Source organism: Pelodiscus sinensis, chromosome 17 (genome assembly GCF_049634645.1).
Source record: "Pelodiscus sinensis isolate JC-2024 chromosome 17, ASM4963464v1, whole genome shotgun sequence".
Taxonomy (NCBI): Eukaryota; Metazoa; Chordata; order Testudines; family Trionychidae; genus Pelodiscus; species Pelodiscus sinensis.
Genome location: NC_134727.1, coordinates 11,626,760 through 11,640,016, shown reverse-complemented (window position 1 = coordinate 11,640,016; position 13,257 = coordinate 11,626,760). Strand labels below are relative to the sequence as shown.

General features: G+C 47.8%; 1 protein-coding gene across 1 annotated transcript in view; it reads left to right on the top strand.

The window, feature by feature from the left end:
• The window catches only part of LOC142818773 (uncharacterized), a 146,828-nt gene extending 146,301 nt beyond the window's left edge, over positions 1-527 (top strand). The window contains exon 7 of the mRNA XM_075900729.1: positions 511-527. Coding sequence (XP_075756844.1) covers positions 511-527 — 17 coding nt within the window. The remainder of the gene's footprint in view (positions 1-510) is intronic.
• The last annotated feature ends 12,730 nt before the right edge of the window (positions 528-13,257 follow it).

Below are 13,257 nucleotides of genomic sequence, written 5' to 3'. Positions count from 1 at the left end.
TGAGGCCAGCACTTTCTTCCCTGAGCGCAGCATCAGGGTCAGGAATGTGTATCATGTGGCCTCAGTGATCTCGGGCGTGACTACGGGGATAATCAGGAGGAGGGGACTGGAGCAGGGTCAGGCATGGAAGGTGGAAAAGGGTCAGTCATGGGATGGGCATCAGGGGCTGTCATGGGAGGGAGGACAGGACTGGGAACTGGGGCAAGAGCAGGAGCTGGCTCAAGGTGGGTGAGGAGAGATCTACATGTCTCTCCGCCACTGCATGTCCTTCCTCTTTAACAATGAAAGAGAGATATGCACAGTGGTTGCTACTGACAGGGAACAATTATTTACTGGCCCTGATAGTAAAAAAAAAAAAAAAAGGGGGTTTATTAAGTGCAAAAAATAGGTATTAAGTGATTGCAAGTGAAAACAGACAGCTCAAAGTAAGTTAAAACACTTAGCTAGTTCTAATGCACTAAGAAACTTTTACATGCAAACAGTTACCCTAAACAGCTGTTCTTATTTCAGGTACAAGTTTCGAGTAAGAGCTGGTTTTTTACTCTGACTTGGACCTCCAGCCTTTCAGGGATCTTTGTATCCTCTTAGGGCATGCCAGGAGGTTTGAAAAGCCATCTAAAGACAAAGGGTATGTCTACACTACCCCGCTAGTTCGAACTAGCGGGGTAATGTATGCATACCGCACTTGCTAATGAAGCCCGGGATTTGAATTTCCCGGGCTTCATTAGCATAAGCGGGGAGCCGCCATTTTTAAATCCCCGCTGCTTCGAACCCCGTGTAGCGCGGCTACACGGGGCTCGAACTAGGTAGTTCGGACTAGGGTCCTATTCCGAACTACCGGTACTCCTCGTGAAACGAGGTGTACCGGTAGTTCGGAATAGGCACCCTAGTCCGAACTACCTAGTTCGAGCCCCGTGTAGCCGCGCTACACGGGGTTCGAAGCAGCGGGGATTTAAAAATGGCGGCTCCCCGCTTATGCTAATGAAGCCCGGGAAATTCAAATCCCGGGCTTCATTAGCAAGTGCGGTATGCATACATTACCCCGCTAGTTCGAACTAGCGGGGTAGTGTAGACATACCCAAAGGGATTCCCATTGCTTAAACTGGCTTTTCCCCAGGAGGGGAATCTTTTGTTTTCCATCCTCCCTTTCCCCTGGAAAAACACCAGGTTCAAAATGGATTCCAGTTCCAGGTGGTATGGTCACATATCTTTCTAGATCAGCCGTCTTTCAGGCTCCCAGGACTAATAAAGCTGTTTATAGGTCATTGAAATCTTTAATTTCTGGGTCACCAAAAAAGGTTTTCATTAGCACATGTAAAAGTATAAACAGATTCATATTTCATATTTCTAACTTCACCTACAAGAATGATGTGTGCACAAAAATAGGATACACAGATCCATCAGACTGTAACATTAAAATTAATATTACATGTTTATTTAAAGCACATTTAAGTTATGCACATTCATATTCAGAAGCCAATTTTATAAAACATGAGGGGTCATCACAGTTTTCTTTAATTTTTAGGAGCCAATATATTAAAAATGTCTTTATAATGTGTGTCTAAAAGTAAAAGAAAAAATGTATCACAATGAATTCAAAAAAGGTTAGAAGTCAGTCCTTTGGGGAATTCTGAAGGCCAGTTCTACATGAACTGTAAGTAAAATGTAATCACTGTTCACATTAGAATCATATGTGCTCCTCTCGGCGCTGACCCAGGGTTCCCCCTTTTCGCGATTCTCGGGGTCGCGCCACACGGGTGCTAATCGCCAGTCTGGACCTCGGGTCGGGGGGCTTCTTGCCCTTGGTCCTGCCCTGTCCCACCCTTCTTTCCCTCTTGGGCTAGGGCCTCCACGGCCCACTGGATTAACCCCCTGTCCTACCTTGCCGCGGTCTTCTGGTCCTTCTGCCGCCAGGAAGTGTTCCATGAGAGTTACGGCCTCTTCTAGGGTTCCAGGTAAATGTCGGCGCACCCACTGTTGGCCTTCTGCAGGGAGTACCTGTAAATACTGTTCTAACACTACCAGGTCGGCCACCTGAGCCGCGGTTTTGGTGGAGGGTTCCAACCATCGGAACCCGGCTTCCCGAATCTGTTGGGCCACTGCCCGGGGTTGTTCCCCTACTACAGACTTGGCCGCCCGAAACCTTTGCCTATATGTCTCTGGGGAAATGCCCAACTGATCAAGAATCGCCTGCTTGACCTTGTAATAGCATAAAGAGTCGCGGTCGGATAAGCTCCTATAAGCGAGCTGTGCCGGGCCAGAAAGGTAGGGGGCGAGTATGGTGGCCTAGTGTTCCTTGGGCCAGCAGGCTGCTGTTGCCACCCACTCAAAAGTTACCAGGAATGCCTCCACGTCATCCTCCGGCCCCAACTTGGCGAGTCTGATGGGGAGCCACATCGGTCCCATCATATCATCTTCTCCTTTGGCGGTGGGCCCGATTGTCCTCGTCCCCTCCTTCAACTCCCGCACTAGCTGTCTCTGTTGTTCCCTGAATTCGGAGGTTAGCTGTTGTAGCGCCTCCGTCTGTTGCCTCTGTAACTGGCGTTGGCTATCTACCAGCCACTCGACGATCTTGTCCGCATCCATGGTGCCGGTGCCTACTCGAGGTGGTAACAAACAGAAGGAAAACAGAACTACCTGATTTCATGCCCTATGTCACAGGGTCGCAATTGCCCACATTCTCCACCATGTGTCACAGGGTGGGGTCGTGGTCAGACGCCCCGACCCGCGGATATTCAAAGCTGCACAGATCACCGCCCGGTTCCGAGCCTCCCGGGCGGAGTGGGGGGTCCGGGCCCACCCTCTCTCTGGACCCCGACCCAGGGCCCTAACACCGAGAGTGTGACTCTCAGTGGTAGCAGGGGGGTTATTAACCCCAAACACACCTGCTCCCGGGTTCCACGGCCCGCCCTGGGTCCTACTCCACTCCGCCGGTCATTGGCCGCGACCATTACCCTCCAGCCCGAGCGGGATCCTTGTCTTCTGTGCCTCCCCCTTGCCCGGGCCTCTCATTCACCTCCGCTCCGCCCTTGCCCCCGGGTTCCTCCGGCTCCGACCCCCCTCCTCTGGCCACTCCGGCGCCCTTTATACCCCTCCTCCTCTCCGTCCCGCACTTCCGGGTTCCCCCCTCCCGCTCTGGCGTTGCGCTCGTGACGTCATCAACAGTGCGCCCAGGCACCCCGTGATGACGCGCCGCTTCCTCACCGTTCCGACGTCCCGGGGCCGGGCGGCCCGCAGCGTTCGTCGCCCTGCCGCCGGCCGTTTCTGGTGGTGCTGGCAAGTGGCGGGGTTGCTCCACCCCGTCACACACTCTCAGCAAGTTTGTGGATCAGACTAAGCTAGGGGAAGAGGTAGATACGCTGGAACAAGGGTGGGGAACCTAAAGCCTAGGGGCTGGATGTGGCCTCGGCTTCCCTGGATACAGCTCCCGAGGTTCTCCTCCCCCAACACTGGGGAACTTGTGCTGGCACTTTAGCCCCCTGCTGCCCCTCCGTGTATCTGCAGCCTCACAAAATATACTAGCCTGGGCTCCCCAAGTCTCTAGTGCATGAAGGGAATGTGGGAAGTGTCTTTCTGCTTCTCGCTCAGGGGGCAGGTCAAGGAAGTTTTTTGTTTGGTTGGGTTTTTTGTTTGTTTTTTTTACCTGTGTGCAGCCCTCAACTGATTATTCTGTGGGTCAGTGGTCCCTGATCCAAAAAATGTTCTTCACTGGAGGATAGGATTAGGGTCCAGAGTGACCTAGAGGAATTAGAGGATTGGGCCAAGAGAAATCTGATGAAGTTCAACAAGGACAAGTGCAGAGTCATGAACTAGGGACAGAAAAATCCAAAGCACTGCTATAGTCTGGGGACCAACTGTCTGAATGGCAATTTGGTAGAAAAGTACCTGGGGATTGCAGTGGATGAGAAGCTGGATATGAGTCAACAATGTGCCCTTGTAGCCAAGAAGGAGGGCACTAGTAGGAGCATTGCCAGCAGATTGAGGGAAGTGATTGTTCCCCTTTAATCGTTACTGCTCAGGTCACATCTGGAGTATTGCATCCAATTCTGGGTCCCCCATTACAGAAAGGATATGGATGCATTCAAGAAAGTCCAACAGAGGGCAACAAAAATGATTAGGGGACTGGAGCACATGACTTATGAGAAGAGGCTAAGGGATTTGGACTAATTTAGTGTACAGTAAAGAAGAGTTAGGGGGGACTTGATAGCAGCCTTCAATTACCTGCCAATTCAATTTGGTCCTGTCATGAGGGCAGGGGACTGGACTCGATGATCTCTCGAGGTCTCTTCCAGTCCTAGTATTCTATGATTCTATACCTGAAGGTGGGTTTCAAAGAGGATGGACAGAGACTGTTCTCAGTGGTGACAGATGGCAGGATGAGGAGCAATGGTCTCAAGTTTCTGTGGGAAAGGTCTAGGTTGGATATTAGAAAAAAAACTATTTCACTAAAAGGGTGGAGAAGCACTGGAATGTGTTATCTTAGGAGGTGGTGGAATCTCCCTAATGGTTATAACGTCCCAGCTTGACAAAGCCTTGTCTGGGATGATGTAGTTGGGACTGGTCCTGCTTTTAGTCTTGGACCCAATGACCTCCTGAGGTCTTTTCCCACTCTATGATTCTATGATTTTATCTGGATAGGCACTAACATAAGAAAACGGAATATTATTCCGAAATAGCTTATTTTGAAATAGCATGTCTACACTTATTACTTATGAGAGCAAATTGTTGCAAGTTAGGTAAACACATGCATCATAGTTCTATCTTTTGTGGCAATAAGTATGTGATTGACAGCCTATTTTTCTGAAATTCACCGTTAATTATCAAGCAATTAAAAACACAATTTTCATTTAATAGAAACACAAAATTTCAAAGAAAAATATCGCATGAAAACTATTGCTTGCTATTTGATACCATTTCTCATAACAGCAGCCTGAACTGGGTGAAAGTAAATTAGATCAAATATCACCTTCTAAATTGTACTGTTTGTACGGGTAAATGATCTACAATTTTGATTTCTTTTTTGGGTCAGTTTTACATATATCATCTCCTTGATTGTCCTTAGGTGGTGGATTATTTTAAAAAAGAAACATTTATGTAAATTAGCAGGCCCATAAATGACTGTAGTCCAAATTAGTCTACACTAAATACCATTTTATGAAATAATTTGATCAGAATGTGAATGCATTTACATATATAATCTTACACTAAACACCATTATTTGGCATAAATTGATTGGAAAGAGAATGTATTTACATATAATCTTTAACAAATGAATTGAAACCAGTTCATTTCAACCCTGTGAACTCTCTGGAGAAGTGTACTGAATCTTAGTAATATGCACATTATGACCAAGAATCAATACATTTATCTTACATTTCTTGAATCCCCAACCTTTGAGCCAAGAGACATTTCACAATAGTTTTCTAGGATTGACAAACTCATTGCAAAAATCATGAGTCAAGAAGAACCCCCCCCCCCCCACCCCCCAAGACTTTTGCTAAAGTTGTGAGATTTAAAACAATAACAGCATTGGAGTAGCTTATGATATTCACAAATTTAACCCTAGAGGCATTTGTATTTATTTTAGTTTAAAATCCAGCAGCGTATTTTCACTCCCATGACCAATGCTAATCAACACCACCCTGTCACAAAATGCCACATATTGCCAGAAAATTACTATCCTCATTCATCGCTGCCCCATGCTCAAAGCCTGCCTGGTCAGATTTACCGATCTATTTCAAAGAAAGAGTGAGGGGACTTTAAAAGAAGGGTGACACAGCTCAAGTGCTTGTGCTGCTGATCCTAACAGAGCAGTATTACATAGAGTAGAAAAGCAGTTCCAACCCCATTTGGGCTGTACACATTTAAAAAACAAACTCTTTAAACTTCACCAGGAAATCAATGGGTAGTTCATGTAGCTCCTTAATCACTGATGTAGTATGCTCATGGCAAGGAAGCCTCCTTTGCAGATATAGGTCTGTACCTTGTTTGGTTTCTATTTCCAAATGAAATCCATGTGCATAGTAATGTAACTCTGAAGTGAGAAAATCAGAATTCTCAAAGATGAATGGATTTTCTACTTTGTGCCCTTTCATCTCTAGGTTATCACTGGAGTATGGAGGAGTTAGAGTTGAGAATTGTGAAACTTGAAAAAGGCCTTTCATGGCGGTAATGATGCTGGGTTGCATAAAATCAGCTCTTGTGGGACCTGTTGATGGCAAAGTTCAGGAAGCACTGGTTAGACCCAATTTGATACACTTGCCCTGGGCAGGTGATGGCCCCACGCTGCAATACTGCAGCTTCTACTGCATCTGCATGACTTTGTCATGAATTTCCTGCCCCATATGGACCTGGACTGCATGGAAGAGCCCCTGCTCCGGGATGCAGGAGCTCTGTTCTTGCCCCCAAACTTTTTTGAGGACAGGCAGATTTGGAGGCACAAGACAAGTTCCAACTGGTGGGACCTGCTCGTCATGCAGCTCTGGGATGATGACCACTGGCTCCGCAACTTCTGGATGCAGAAGGCCACATTTCTGGAGCTGTCTGCCTGGATCGCCTCTGCTCTGGAACACCAGGACACCCACCTGTGGCCTGCCATCCCCATGTAGAAGCGGGTTGCAATCGCCCCATGGAAGCTGGCCACCCCCGACAGCTACCGCTCCGTGGGACACCAGTTTAGTGTGGGGAGGTCTACCCTAGGGGCCGTCCTGATGGTGGTAAGTCACTGTTGGGGGACAGGCCCTGCTGAGTGGGGGGCTGAGAAAGGGGGACTGTCAGGCAAGGGCAAGAGGGAGTGGGGGATGGAGTGGCACTTGGAGGCCGCTCCTCGGCCACCCCTGCACTGCTGCGGGGGAGGGAGGCATCCTGACAATGGTAGGGGTGGGTTGAGGCTGGGAGGGTTCTCCTCCTAAGCACTTAGGTAACCTGTCTAACTCCCTGGTTTCTGTCTATTTGTCTCATGCTGCAGGTGGTGAGGGCCTATAAGAGCTGCTGAAGAGGCTCATCCATCTCGGGGACCTGGACAACGTCCTTGCCGGGTTTGCTGCCGTCGGCTTCCCGAACTGCAGAGGAGCCCTCGATGGGACACACATCGCAATCCATCCACCTCCCCATTGAGCAGCCCAGTTTATAAACAGGAATGACTACTATTCCATGGTGCTGCAGGCCCTGGTCGACCACCGAAGACACTTTATGGACATTTGTGTTGCGTGGTCGGGCCGGGCACACGATGCCTGCATATTCAGGAACTCCTACTTGTACTGCAGGTTGCAGGCAGGAACATTTTCCCCCCAGCAGCACCTTGCACTCGGGGATGTGCAGATATTGGTGTGCATAGTGGCCGACGCAGCCTACCCCCTGATGCTGTGGCTCATGAAGCCCTACACCAGCCACCTGGATGCAAGCAAGGAGCTTTTCAACATGCATCTTAGCCAGGCTCGCATCCAGGTGGAATGCACCTTTGGCCGGCTGACAGGGAGGTTCTGTTGCCTCCTCACACAGCTGGAGATGGGCGAACGCAACATCCTAGAGGTGGTGGCCGCATGTTGCACCCTCCATAACGTGGTGGAAAAGAAAGAGGAGGTCTTCCTGCCGGGGTGGGGGACAGGTGCTAATGGCGAGGAGAGGCCATTTCAGTAGCCCCGAACGGCTGCCATCTGCCAGGCTCACCAGGCTGGTGTCCAAATCTGGGAGGCCCTGAGGGAGGGATTCTCAGAAGGAGCCCACTGACTCTCCCCAGGGCCTCCCTCATGGGGGGGTTGACCTGGTCCACCCCTACCTGTCGGTCCACTACCCTCACCCTCTTTCCATAAAGAATACATACACACCCAGTTTTATTTGTACACAGTTTTTTATTAGAAACACTATCAATAAAGAAAATGTGCTAACTTTTAAAAAATTCTCTGTGTACTGTTCAAATGTGTAAAGGTAAATCTTTCACTCAAAAATAAAGATGTTGTTATATAACTGAAATGACCTTTACCTGGTGTGGTAGGGGACTGAAACCTGGAGGGGGGACTCATGTAGGTCGCTGCTTCCCTAATCGCAGGGTCCTTCCACCTTCCTGTGTCCTGGCATCACCGTGGCCTTGGGATCGGGTGGAGCAAGACCTAGTCCTGGCCTGGGCAGGAGGAGAGTGCAGCTGTTGGGCCTGCGAGGACTCGGGAGCAGGAGGGGCTGGGGGGGGAAGGTGGGCTGGAGGGGCTGAGGCAGTTGGGGGGTTGGAAGGCTGGAGGGGAAGGGGGGGGCTGGAGGAGCAGGGGGAGCAGGGGCCTGGTGTACAGGAGGAGAGGTTCCCATGAAAGGGGCAGGCAAAGTGAAAGGCTCCTTCATTGTGGCACAGATGTCAGTGTGCTGCTGGACCAGCTCGTCCAGCAGCCTGGTGCACCACTTGGCCTCTGCCTGTGTCCTCTGCTGGCGGGTCCTTTTGAGGTCCAGCAGGGCCACAACGTGCTCCCTCGGCAGGTCTGTGTACACACACAGCACCTGTGGGTGCCACAGGTCCAGGATGGTGGTGGGGCAGGTGTGGTGCTCCCCTATTGGGTAGAAAGCCCAGCTGTGGAGAAAAAGAAGAGAAGACAGTCACTGTCTGTGTGCACCCCTGCTGTCCCCAAAGGCATGCCATGGCTAGCAAGGACTCCCCTTTGGACAGGAGACTCAGGAATGTTACACGTGAGACCATGTGTAAGTTGGCAGCAGCCTGAAAGCCTCACAGGGGCCCCATGGTGACAATGGAGCTAGCTGGCCCCCACACTGCCAACCCACCCATGTGACCCCTCAAAGCACTCACCTGATGTTCCCTTCCCGATGTCCGAGGACACCTGGGAGACCTCTGGCATCTGGGTCCCTGCTGCCTCCTCTTCCTCCTCCTCCTGGTCCAGCTCTCCCGCCTCTCCTTCCTGGTCTTCCTCCTTTCTGGTCCATGATGTTGTGGGGTAACCCAGACTCCACCACATACAGTGGAGTCTGGGCTTCCCCACCGCCCAGGATCTGCTCCAACTCCTTGTAGTAAGGGCAGGTCTAAGGGGCTGTCCCAGAGTGGAAGCTCTGGTCCTGGGCCCTGGTATATCTCTGCTGCAGCTCCTTTACCTTGGTCCTGACTTGTGCCATGGTGCAAGGGAGATGTGCTTTTGGACAAGACGGTCCATGGCAGTGTAGATGCTCTCTAGTGCAAGGAAGCTCTCATGGCCATTTTAGCCATAGGGGTTTCTTGCACAAAAAATTGATGTTGCCTGTATACACTGCTTTCTTGTGGAAGAGCTCTTGCACAAGAGGGCTTATTCCTCATGGGGAGCGAAATAACTCTTCTGGAAGAAGCCCTGTTTTCTGATGCTGTACTGTAAATTTAATTGCACAAGAATGCGCGTGCAGTGTAGACACCCACCACGTTTTTGCGGAAGAACTGTTCTTGAGCGAGAAGCCTGCAGTGTAGACGTAGCCCTAGTGATTTCAGCTCTCAGTGATTTCAACTCTTGGTCCAAAGCACAGTCCAGCCACAAGAAAGTCCAGCACCCACTGGAGTATATTTACATGCAAAACAGATTCCTTATGGAGTCTTTCTTTAGCTCTATCATTGAAACAGTGGGGAAAAACAGGATGAACCAGTCTTATAGCTCATGCCTGGAAGTCATGCTGCCTGCTGGCTCCCTCCCCAGCTTAATCTATAGGGCTGTGAAAGGGAAGCCTCTGTCCATCTAAGGGTATGTCTACACTACCCCGCTAGTTCGAACTAGCGGGGTAATGTATGCATACCGCACTTGCTAATGAAGCCCGGGATTTGAATTTCCCGGGCTTCATTAGCATAAGCGGGGAGCCGCCATTTTTAAATCCCCGCTGCTTCGAACCCCGTGTAACGCGGCTACACGGGGCTCGAACTAGGTAGTTCGGACTAGGGTCCTATTCCGAACTACCGTTACTCCTCGTGAAACGAGGTGTACCGGTAGTTCGGAATAGGCACCCTAGTCCGAACTACCTAGTTCGAGCCCCGTGTAGCCGCGCTACACGGGGTTCGAAGCAGCGGGGATTTAAAAATGGCGGCTCCCCGCTTATGCTAATGAAGCCCGGGAAATTCAAATCCCGGGCTTCATTAGCAAGTGCGGTATGCATACATTACCCCGCTAGTTCGAACTAGCGGGGTAGTGTAGACATACCCTAAGTGTATTTACACTGTCAGGGTCTCTCCTTTTAACTGAGTTTAAAACAGTCTGACTTTAATGCATTGTGCATTCCCACAATAACGGTAAGCATTGGTAGTCGTATGTTACAATTCCTGCATTCACTGTTAACGCAGTTTGTGACCCCCCACTGCAGCCAAATTAATTACAATGGGCAAAACACCTTCTAACAGTTGAATATCAAGTAGGCCTAAGCAACCTGAATGAAGTGCATTTACATAACCACATTCAGGATTTCTTTCCCATTCCAGCTTGAACTATGTTTACATAATTGTTGAAGCAGGTCTAGGCAAAATGAGTGAATATAGCCACACCCAGGATTCCTTTCCCATTCAATCTGGTTGTAATGGAAGCATTAATTCAGACCTTCCTTACATGTATATGCTTGTGAGGTAAGAGGATGAAGAGCAGGAGAGGTGGTTAGGAATCAAGCTCCATAAAGGTTTGGATTCAGCAAAATACTTAAGCACACGTGTAGCTTTAAGCATGTGTGTCTTCCTACTAAAATAAAACAATACTTGCATCACAGTGTAAGTTCTGTAAACCTACCATTTTTAAAATAAGTCTCCATACATTCTTCCATTTTCTCAAAACTCATACTTAATTACAACAAAAAGCAATGGCAGATTTTTTTTAATAATAGAGTTCAAAGTTCTATTTATTACCGAGTCATTGCTTAGCAGAGTGTAGCAAGTCATTTTACTTGTAATATAAGATAAGTTTAATTTCCCTATTGTTTTGAAATGTCTTAAAATCTTTTAACATGTAATGAATTATACCTAGTATGTGAGAATTAACTTCAGTGGAACTACTTGCATTTAAAATTATGCACTTGCTTAATAACCTTCCTGAATCAGGGCCAGAATTCTGAAGAATTAAAACAAAATCTTAAAAATACTTTTTATCTCCAAATACCAAATTAGTGTCTATTCTCCCTTAGATTATTAGAGGGGACAATATTCAACTTCTGTCCTTCTCTCATTCTCAACATATCATTCAAGTCATCACAAAACATACACTTAGGTCTCCGCATCAACTGATATAATAAATCCTCTAATAATAGTCATTAAACAACATTTATTGAAATAATCTTCATTGATTACTTACCGTGGGCTCAATCCTAGATCCCATGCATTTCAGATGGAATGGAGAGCACTCAGCACTATTTAGGACAGCTCAACAGCTTGCAGGCTTGAGCCCTCTTTTCAGTGTTTTTTTCTTCTTTCACTGCATTTCCCCCCCCCTTCTCCCTACAGCTACCAGTCATTTAACATTCTCAATTTTTCCTCTCATTAATTTTTTTCCCTGTTCTACACTGTAATTTCTTTTTATTTTTTTCTCTTCCTCTTTTTCCTTGTTCTCTGACTCAATTTATTCCCCTCTCTCTGCAACAACTGTCCCTTACTCCTCCTTCTCTTGTTCTTAGTCTATTATCAGGTGGTGCCATGATTCCAAACAGTGAACATCAAAAAGAGAGAGAGCCAACCATGAAAAGAGGCAATGAAGAATTGGCTGTCAGACAGGAAGTCAATGCCAATGACAAATTGCCAATACATGACAATTTAAAATGTAGTAAATGAAGTTAACAAAGCTGCTCTACAGCACCGTAGATTTTTAATTACAGCTGGCATCATATTATTCACGGCAGTGTCATGTGTGCAGCTGACAGTCTTTGATGGAGATGACAGGCAGCACAGTCGGAACACCGGGAGAATACAATTTTAAAGTGACACCAGGAAATGTATTCCATTTATTTATTTTATGTACAATGGAGCAAAGCTTTGAAATTTGGTCCATATAGACAAAAGTTTGCATAAGTTATATGGTTCTCTGCACAATTCAATGGGAATGAAAAGACTGTTTTACAATCATAGGGTATGTCCATACCAGCAAAGAAATCCTGTATCTGGCCTGTGTCAGCTAACTCAGACCTGTGGGGCTTGAGCAATTGCTATGTAGACTTCCAGGTTTCGCCTGGAACCCAAGCTCTGGGACTCTCCCACTCCACAGCCAAGCCTGGTCATGTACACAGCAATGAAACATCTTTGCAACCTGAGCCTCACAAGCCCAAGTCAGCTAGCCTGGGCCAACCACAGGTGTGTAGTTGCAGTGTAGACGTACCCATAGATTTTAAAGCCAGAAGAGATCATCGGATCTTGTGTATACCACAGAGCTCAAACACCACCCATATCCACACACTAAACCAAGCACCAGAACTAAACCGAAGTAATTCAGCTGTTAACCTAAGTGATACAGCCTTCTTCTTTAAAAGCGACGAGGAGTCGTGTGGCACCTTATAGACTAACTGAAGTGTAGGAGCATAAGCTTTCGTGGGCAAAGACCCACTTCGTCAGATGCATGTAGTGGAAATTTCCAGAGGCAGGAATAAATATGCAGGCCAGGATCAGGCTGGAGATGACGAGGTGGATCCAATCAAGGAGGATGAGGCCCACTTCTAGCAGCTGATTTGGAGGTGTGAATTCCAAGAGAGCAGAAGCTGCTTTTGTAATTAGCAAGCCATTCACAGTCTTTGTTTAATCCAGAGTTGATTGTGTCAAACTTAAAGATGAACTGTAGCTCAGCAGTTTCTCTTTGAAGTCTGGTCCTGAAGTTTTTTTGCTACAGGATGGCTACTTTTAGATCTGCAATTGTGTGTCCAGGAAGATTGAAGTGTTCCCCTACAGGTTTTTGTATGTTGCCATTCCTAATATCAGATTTGTGTCCATTGATTCTTTTACGTAGGGACTGTCTTGTTTGGCCGATGTATATAGCAGTGGGGCATTGTTGGGACATGATGACATATATTAAGTTGGTGGATGTGCAGGAGAATGTACCAGTGACAGTATGGCTGATCTGGTTAGGTCCTGTGATGGTGTTGCTGGTGTATATATGTGGGCAGAGTTGGCACCGAGTTTTGTTGCAAGGATTGGTTCCTGAGTTCGAGTTATTATGGTGCGGTGTGTGGTTGCTGGTGAGAATATGCTTCAGGTTGGCGGGTTGTCTGTGGTTGGTGTGTAGTTGCTGGTGAGAATATGCTTCGGGTTGGCGGGTTGATTCTTTGTAGAAGAATCTTGGCTGTGCAGTC